General features: G+C 32.1%; 1 protein-coding gene across 1 annotated transcript; it reads right to left on the bottom strand.

Moving 5' to 3' along the window:
* Positions 1 to 4,141: 4,141 nt before the first annotated feature.
* On the bottom strand, positions 4,142 to 8,703 carry LOC139858476 (F-box/FBD/LRR-repeat protein At1g13570-like). The gene is made up of 6 exons (XM_071847326.1): positions 8,654 to 8,703; positions 7,718 to 8,146; positions 7,472 to 7,600; positions 7,283 to 7,402; positions 7,032 to 7,190; positions 4,142 to 4,478 (listed from the first exon to the last, which is right to left on the bottom strand). Exons 2-6 carry the CDS (start codon positions 8,135 to 8,137, stop codon positions 4,161 to 4,163), a joined length of 1,146 nt encoding a protein of 381 aa, XP_071703427.1. The 5' UTR covers positions 8,138 to 8,146; positions 8,654 to 8,703; the 3' UTR covers positions 4,142 to 4,160.
* Between the last annotated feature and the right edge of the window lie 954 nt (positions 8,704 to 9,657).

The following is a 9,657-nucleotide window of genomic DNA, read 5'->3' as shown; positions in this document are numbered from 1 at the left end:
TAATTGTAGTTTTAATCATGAGTCAAATAACTAATTTAACAAAAGTTGCAACTGTTGCCTATGATCTGTTTGATTACTCTGCTAGTGTAACATTTTGGGTCCCATTTAATTACTGAGTTTGGGTTGCAAACAATTTGTTCTTAGGCTCTTACCTAATCAGTCAAACACTACAAACCGTAACGAACTTTACTAAATTTAGGTTGCACCTCAGCAGAATGGTGTCGTAGACAAGTACTAAATAATGCTCCAAATACTAGTTTCTATTTCTATATAACTTGAATTAAGAAAAACTTAGTTTAATAGACACAAAATAAAACACTTGAAGAACAAGTGATTCATACATATAAATTGGCATTTGCATACTAGTACCTATCCAATTCATGTATGATAACTTATTCTGCTACGTTATAAAGTTTTGGAAAAATAGGCTTTCAGTTTTGAGAAATAACTTTAAACGTACAAATTTAAATTTTGATTACTCTATATTTAAAATTATAAACGTATATGAAGAAGAAATCGTAATGATAATTGTAGATATATAATATTATTAAAATAGTAACATCAAACAGAGTGCCAAACAATACATAAAGAGGGTATTTGGTTAGCATATTTACAGCCTATATATAGTTGCGAGAGTGTTATACATATTCATATGTATAAATCAATTTTTCATACGAACAGAACAAAATAGACACAATCGTCAATTAACCCATAAAAAATGACATATCGATAAAGCAATACAGGCTTAAAGCACAAGAACGAAATGAACATGGAGATTGTACAACCTTTTAATTTCTCAATTCAGACGAAGAATTTGATATTGCAGAAGATAAACAGAAATCATGTAATTAATCAAAAAAGGAAGATACCTGACGTGACGTAGTGAGGTTGAGTCGAATAAACCCTAGCTTTTTACACCGATGGAAATGAAACTTAAAAAAAAGTGTAAGAAAGGCTTTATTTGAGAGATAATGCGGCGTAAAGTAGTCATATTATTACTCCGTATTATACAAAAGTTTTGTTCCTATACTTTAAGATAAATTGCAATATCGCTTATTTATCTTTATGTTTATCTTTTTAAGTTTTATTTTAGATTATAGATTATAGATTATAGATAGGTTATTTGGTAAACATTTACAAGGTTGTAGATATATCCTTTTTTTCCTTTGGAAAAATAACAAGAACTAACATATAACTAGGACACTTTATCATTAACGATAATTGATAAATGCCTAAAAAGCCGGTACAACCAAAAAGGATTAAACTCGAGCTCAACTAAAAAACAACCAAACTAGGAACTTGAACGACCCAACTAAACATAACCAACTAAGCTACGAGAAACTGAGAAGAAACAAAAAAATTAAACCCCAACTAGAACAACAAGAGGGAACATAATCTAACTGGCACCGGAAGAGTGGATCTATCTCCCGCACTCCCACAAACAACCTTATGGATATATAAACATAGTTTTACTTTAAAAAATTCAGAATGTACAAAATATTTGTACATTAGTGATAAACTATTTAGGCTAAACCAAATTTCTTAACCATCCTTAGGGTTATCAACGGAATTATCATAAAGTTAATGGAACTCATAAATACTAGTATCACACACTATGTAGTGATATATCTAAACGCTAAGCTTGTACGAAATATAATGGAATATTCTAGAAATAATCACCAAGTGTTTAAGCTTAAACAAAAGTAATACATACTTTTAAAAAATAGGTTAACTTTTGTCATTCCAGGATTCAAGGAAGTCGGGAAAGTAGATTGGCTCACAAGACTCTGTGTTGGAGAAAAAGCATCAATTGTCACAGTTCAAGAACCAAAAAGCAGATACGTAGAGGACAAATGGGTCGGGAATATATGGGATCGAATAATTTTGAGTTCATGCAGAAACAAGCAAGTGGTCGGTCGGGTAGTATGCTCCTGTTTAGGGTAAACCAAGTTGTCGAGGACAATATTCACTTTAGCGATTTACACTCAATGATCAAAAGAAGGAACAACTTGAGAAATATTCGCGGCTTGTACATTAATGGATTTGGGAAGATGATCATGCTGCAATAATAGAGGAAGTAAAACATATTTTCAGAAAATGTGTTCAGGGAACCAGCTACTTGTCATTTACTTCCTCATGAATGGAACTTGCATCACGAATATCATTCAGGGGGCTGAATTTATTAAAAACCATTATCAAAAAAAGAAGAAGTGCTCGATGTGATCAATGATTGTGGAATATCGAAAGCGCCGGGTGTGGATGGGTTCTAGTTTAAATTTTTATGATACGTCTGAAATATGATCAAAACAAATCTCATAGAAGCGATGAGTTCTAGTTTAATTCCCAAACTCGGTGACTTTGAGTGATCATCGGCCAATCAGCCTTATTGGGAGATTTACAAATAATTGCAAAGTACTTTCTAATAGGCTTCTATTGGTTATCCCTTCCCTAATCGGTTCAGAACAGAGTGCTTTCACTCAATAGGTCGATCTTTGACAGGGACCTTGTGGAAAATGAAGTATTTGAGGACCTAAAAAGACAAGGTAAAAAATTTTACTTTTAAGGCTGATTTAAAAAAAAAAACATTTGACAGTGTAAAGTGCAGATATCCTCTAAATTTATTGCAGGCGATGAGATTTAGAAGAAATTGGAGAAAGTGGATGGAAGCATGTATTCACTCGGCAAAATGAGGGGTTGGGTTCCAATGGCTCTCAAAATGTTAAGACTACTATTTGGTCAACAAATAGCCACTGTACACAGTGATATGCTCCCATTTGGAGTCAATTTTGTTGCTTCATTTGAAAGAACAATAGGTGATGGCAAGGATACAAGATTTTGGGATGAATGTTGGACGGGATACCAACGTTTTAAGGTCAAGTTCACAAGGCTATACAAACTGGAACTTGGTCAGAAATCCCATCGGACGGCTCAGAGATGAAGTACAAGCACTTGAGACTATATTACAAGATATGTCAAAGTCACCGGTGCAACTACTCACTAAAGGATTCTTGAACAACGATATAACATCAAAAACATTGAGGAATAGACTGGTACCAGGAAATTTTGGTATCTTCATCTGGAGATCACGGCTAAAAAGTATTGATCTTGACTCGGTTCGTTGTCCTATTTATAATGATGAGTTGGAGACGGTTGACAATGCCTTAGTTTCGTGTAAGAAAGTGATTGAAGTGTGGGCTCGGGTATATAATTGGTTGCATCTTGGTCATGTACCAAACTTAACCTTAAATGAGATCTTCTACGGGAACGGTAAAGTGGGTTTGTGGATATTTGAAATGGAAAGAAACTTTTTCATGGTTTATGATGGTTTACTCCGTCAGTCACTCTTAACCGTCGTTAAAAAAATGCACTACCAAATGTCCTAACTTCGGATAACCACTTGACATTGGCATCTTAGCCAAATATATCCGTCCCACTCTCTGGGCCGCACCTCTACTTATCTGGAATCCAGATGACTCATATTTGGCCATATTTCAAGCAATGCACTCTTTCAGTTTTACGTAAAACTAGGATAGTAGTTTAGTAGCAGTTTCTAGTAGTTCGAATTTTAATTAGCAGTAGTTTTACATTGGGTTTTTAGTATAACTTGTAAATTGTAATTTGTTTTTGTTGAACGAGTAATCTGTGATTACAAAAAGATTATACAAAAGAAGCTTACAAGCCGAGTTGTCAATATCCTATTGAACTATACAAAAGCTTAGTAAGAAGGATTCTCTAAAAAAAAAAAAATAAATAAATAAATAAATAAAAATCAATCGATACATAAAAAAATGTGCCTAGAGCGTCAGACATCTACAAGTCCAGTGTTTTAGTCAACATTATTTAAACTTTACGTATTATATATAAATTAATCATAATATTTCATAATCTCATTTGAATCAACGTCATTTAGTTCTTGCTTATTGTAGATGGAAGGTTTAGACATCTGCAAGTCCATTGTGCTTGTTGTATTTATAAAGTAAAAAATAGAGGGTCAAACAGACCCATAATGTGACTTCGGAAGCCAATCATAGATCTTGCTATAGCTTTCAAAAGAGACCCATAATGTGACATCAGTAGATTACATCATCAATCTCAAAAAATTCCACTCACATATTCAAGTAATGTAAACTGATTTGGTCACTCCTGCTTTGACACATGATTCAACATGATGAATAGCTAGGTTCTTTTACTACCACCACAATTTCAACCATTGGAGATGCACGTGGGGACGGTAACAGAGCGTCTAACAAATTCAACTCTGCATCCTTATTGTAACTCATTAATCTGACCGTTTTAAGAACAGGTGACTTGGCCAAAATTAGCTTCACAAAATCCAAGTTGGGCTTCTTAATGATTAAATCTTCAATCTCCAATTCAACCAAATGTCCCAACCAAATATCCGAATAGTCTTGCATTCTAACAGGGTATATGTCATCCTCGATAAAGTACATCCAATGACTTGTATCTTCGCATAACATCTATCAATGATTTCTTTATGGGTTAGTATGATTTCACATAGAGTATAAGAATAAAGGGCAACTTTCATACCTCACTTCCCTAGGATTCAATACAAAAGGATTGCAACCAATTTTACAATAACAAAAATGTTAAAACAGATTTTACAGCAATAAATGTACCATTTTACCCCTAATATACGATAAATAAACAAAATAAATTCTCATCTTTTTACACCAATTCTACACCATCACTTGGAACCGGACGTATTACATAAAACCCATGCAAATGACGATCAGATAATGTAATTTAAACACAAGAAACACACATATAAGAATGTGAATTCTTTTATGGGTTTATAAGAGCATTCCCAACCATAACGCCTTTCTTCAAATTAACACACTGCCACATCAGCACCACATCACCATATCCTCTCTATCATTAACTCATCACATTTTACTCCCAACCATGACATACCCACTAAATTAATTATTAAAATCAATGTACAAATACTAATGTTATATGTATAAGTAAACCAAACACATACTTCGTGATTCAAAAAGTTAAAAATAGACGAAATGGTTAGCTAGTGGATATTGGCAATGGATTAACAAGAAGTTCCGAATAGTGTTATGGTTTTGGCAATGAAATTGGCAAGCATTAAAACTCCCGTTAGGAGTGCTCTAATAATTAATTAGAATATAAAAAGGGGGGCGCCTTTAATAATGAGTGTAAAATGGGAGTGCACAGTGGTATTGGTTTTAGTGGTTTCTTTGGTGAATTGGGTAATAAGTGACTTTGTTTAAAATGGCAATATAAGATATGACTACAGAGATCACATGTGAAAGTAACTCATACATACATACATACATACATACATACATACATACATACATACATACATACATACATACATACATACATACATACATACATACATACATACATACATACATACATACATACATACATACATACATACATACATACATACATACATACATACATACATACATACATACATACATACATACATACATACATACATACATACATACATACATACATACATACATACATACATACATACATACATACATACATACATACATACATACATACATACATACATACATACATACATACATACATACATACATACATACATACATACATACATACATACATACATACATACATACATACATACATACATACATACATACATACATACATACATACATACATACATACATACATACATACATACATACATACATACATACATACATACATACATACATACATACATACATACATACATACATACATACATACATACATACATACATACATACATACATACATACATACATACATACATACATACATACATACATACATACATACATACATACATACATACATACATACATACATACATACATACATACATACATACATACATACATACATACATACATACATACATACATACATACATACATACATACATACATACATACATACATACATACATACATACATACATACATACATACATACATACATACATACATACATACATACATACATACATACATACATACATACATACATACATACATACATACATACATACATACATACATACATACATACATACATACATACATACATACATACATACATACATACATACATACATACATACATACATACATACATACATACATACATACATACATACATACATACATACATACATACATACATACATACATACATACATACATACATACATACATACATACATGGTCATAATCAAGAGGGAATCACTTTTTTCGGGCAAGGGGAAGTAAAATTTATTTTTTTCGTTTTCTTTTGAATTTTTTTTTTCCCAACATTAAGAGCACACGAAAATAATATGAACATTTAAAAAAGACGCTTTGTGATAAATGTTATTATTTTGGCGGGAAAACGCGAAAAACTGAAAACATTCATCATGCGTAATGTTATTCATGAATGTTATTCTTCGAGCGTTTTTTTTCCATCATATGTGAAATTTTTTTCAAGATTTAGCACGATTTAGAGTTTAGGGTTTGGGGCTTAGTGTTTTGGGTTTTGTTCTCTAAACCCAAAACTCTAAACCCTAAGCCCCAAACCCTAGACTTTAAACCGTTCATGTTAAAAATTCAATCTAAACCCTAATTTCTAAACCCTGATTTTTAAACCCTAATAAAACTCAGTAGCAGAACATTCATTGCAACGAATGTTAACATTTGTTTCTTTTCTTCAAACGTTTTCCCGCCATAATAATAATATTCATCACAAAGTGTCTTTTTTAAATGTTCATATTTTCATGTGATCTTAATGCTGGAAAAAAAATTCAAGAAAAAGGAAAAAAAAATTCTTCCCACTTCCCTGCTTCCATTTTGATTAAAAATCTCTCTCTCTCTCTCTCTCTCTCTCTATATATATATATATATATATATATATATATATATATATATATATATATATATATATATATGGAGAGAGAGGGGGAGTGAGAGAGAGAGAGTGTGTGTGTTTACCTCTATTTTAAGTTTCTCCAAGTTTGGGGAGCTTCTGATCATAAGTACAAGAAACCGCAACCAATCATTATCCAGGAAACACATTCTTTCTAAACGTAAGTATTTGAGATGGACTAATGATGTTTCAAGCTTTTGTGGAACCGTCTCTCCAATAAAACTCTTCAACCATAGGGCAAACAAACATATATAAGGAAAAAAACTATTGTAAGTTTTTAAATTAAACCAATAACATATAATGTGGATATAATTACCTGAATGTCCCAAACGCAAAGAGTAAGATGTTCAATCACAGGTAAGCACTGAAAGAGCGCATTGATGGTGCTATATTCATCATCATGATAGATCCCAATAGTATCGGCTTGTCCTGTAAGCTACATTAACTTACAACATTAAAATAAGTAATGCCTTGAGGATCAATACTCTAGTAAAAACTTACTTACCATCGTGAAACTTTTAAGTAGTGGATTATTGGATAAGATTTGCATAAGTACTTTTTTACAGATGTCAACATACTCCAAGCATAAGGTTGTAAGGCTACCAAATCCATTGAGTGTTGATGAAGCAAGAAACTGGTGAAGTAGTCGATAGTTAAGATCACAATGAGAGAGATATAGGCTAGTTAACTGATGAAACGAGAAAACGGATAAGGGAAACTCGCACATAGATTTCAAGTTAAGTTTCTTAACCGTATTCTTTCTCGACAAATGAAGTAATATTTGGTCAATTTGCACACAATCAAAACTTGTGTCATATGGTGACATGGTTCTCATGGAAAGGGTGAAGTCAACTATTGGTCCCCGATGTAGTATCAGAAATTGGTAAATAGCATTGAAAAGTCTACATCTCCTGCTCGTCTTTTTCCTTTCACTTGGCTGATTTTCACACTCTTGTTCGACAATGTGTAGCTGATTTTCATCAGATGATTCATCGAACAAATCCTCAGTAAATGCAACTTTGGGAATTTTGGTCCAAATGTACCTCCATTCCTTACAGAGGATACTTGCCCTTACTATCTCTTCAATTGGTAGACGCCATAGAATGTTTTCTATTATATCTAAAGGAAGGCTTCTGATCGATTCATCTAACAACAGATGTTGAGCATTCATCTTCGGAAACTAAATCATAATGCAAAATAAAAAAACTCATTATTGCAAAGTCAATTTAAGATAAACCAAATTTAATACATAAACCTACAAAATAAAGCCGGTACAAACACATTAGGAATTTAACTTTAATTGTTACTTTAATTTTTATTTGTAGTTTGTTCACCGTTGGCTAGAGATACAAACCATTTGCAAAACACCCCAATACGTTACAATTCCTCTGTTACTAAATATATTGAAATATATGAAGCAAGAGTTAATAAGAGTTTTCTATCTTTATATTCACACATGTCACAGCGACACAGCCTCACTCAAAAATGCCTACGTGGCATATCTCATCTATGTATGAATAAATAAATTTGTTTTCACTATCGTTCGATTTGGAATTGGAATTAAAAAGTACAATATGATCAAAACAGATAATCGATACAAGAATAGATCCAGTTTTCATGACAATTACCATGAAATATTATGATACATATACATACATAAATGATTTTAAATTAATCGGAATTTTACCTTTGAAGTCTCTGAGGCGATTTCTGGAAAAATATACGGTATCAAGTGAGTATGATTTCTTGCTGAAAATCAATTTAGGGTTTTTTCTGTTAAAAATTGACAAAATTGTGCCAACAGTCCATGTGGTTTGTATAGAAAATGCCAACAGTCCATGTACTAAATTTTTCGCCCTGTCAGTCCCTGTGGTTTTGTAGTTTATGTGTTGACAGTCCTTGGCACAGACACGTCTTTAATGAGGTTAGAATGAATTTTGAACAGATTTATTTATTCATGATAACGATGTCTAGAGATGGACTAACCTATAAAATCATCCGGGTGTTTTAATTTGATTTGATTTGATTATGGTTTTGTTTTGATTTGATTTGACTAGGTTTTTTATATAAATTTACTTTGGGTTTTGGGTTTTGATATTTCTATATTGATATTGATTTGATAAGTTGGGAATAAGAAGAAAAACTACTGAAATGACTGAAATACCCTCACATGAATGGCATGTGACTAATGTTAACGAGTAATTTTATCGATTGTCGGCCGGAGAGACGAGCCGTCCAAAAAAATGAAACCATGAGCATGCAAAAAAGAAATAGAGACTTGAATGCAATTTTATACAAACCACATGAATTTTGTCTTCATAATTTTTGTTAACTTTGGAGAATTATACTTGTTGTGTTTAACTTATACACTTAAAACACTGATTAACTCTAATTAACTTTTCCCAAATAGTATTCTGTAATCCATTTTAAACTTATCCTTGCAGTTGCATTTGAAGAGAAACACGTCTTTGAACAAGATTATATAAAAAAAAATTTTCTTTTCTAGGTCATAAGTACTTTCCTCATGTAGGAGCAATTCAATCACAGCACTACAAATTATACATTATTTATGGGCATCTTTGAGATATCCTCGTTGAAATTTATCACATACATGAGGATAGTACTTATCATATACATGATAATTATCTTTAGATAGTTTCTTCATGATCACGTCAATAACGTTGCCCTTTC

Source organism: Rutidosis leptorrhynchoides, chromosome 7 (genome assembly GCF_046630445.1).
Source record: "Rutidosis leptorrhynchoides isolate AG116_Rl617_1_P2 chromosome 7, CSIRO_AGI_Rlap_v1, whole genome shotgun sequence".
Taxonomy (NCBI): Eukaryota; Viridiplantae; Streptophyta; class Magnoliopsida; order Asterales; family Asteraceae; genus Rutidosis; species Rutidosis leptorrhynchoides.
The sequence above is the reverse complement of the archived record's forward strand: the minus strand, read 5'-3'. Positions and strand labels throughout refer to the sequence as shown.

Bases quoted from the DNA above. Each gene is read 5' to 3' on its own strand.
- LOC139858476 (XM_071847326.1), bottom strand. From the start codon at position 8,137: ATGAATGCTCAACATCTGTTGTTAGATGAATCGATCAGAAGCCTTCCT. The intron at 7,601-7,717 runs GTTAAGAAACTT...CTACTTCACCAG, and splicing joins ATTTGTCGAGAAAGAATACG to TTTCTTGCTTCATCAACACT. The intron at 4,479-7,031 runs GTAAACACACAC...AATCATTGATAG, and splicing joins TGGAGAAACTTAAAATAGAG to ATGTTATGCGAAGATACAAG.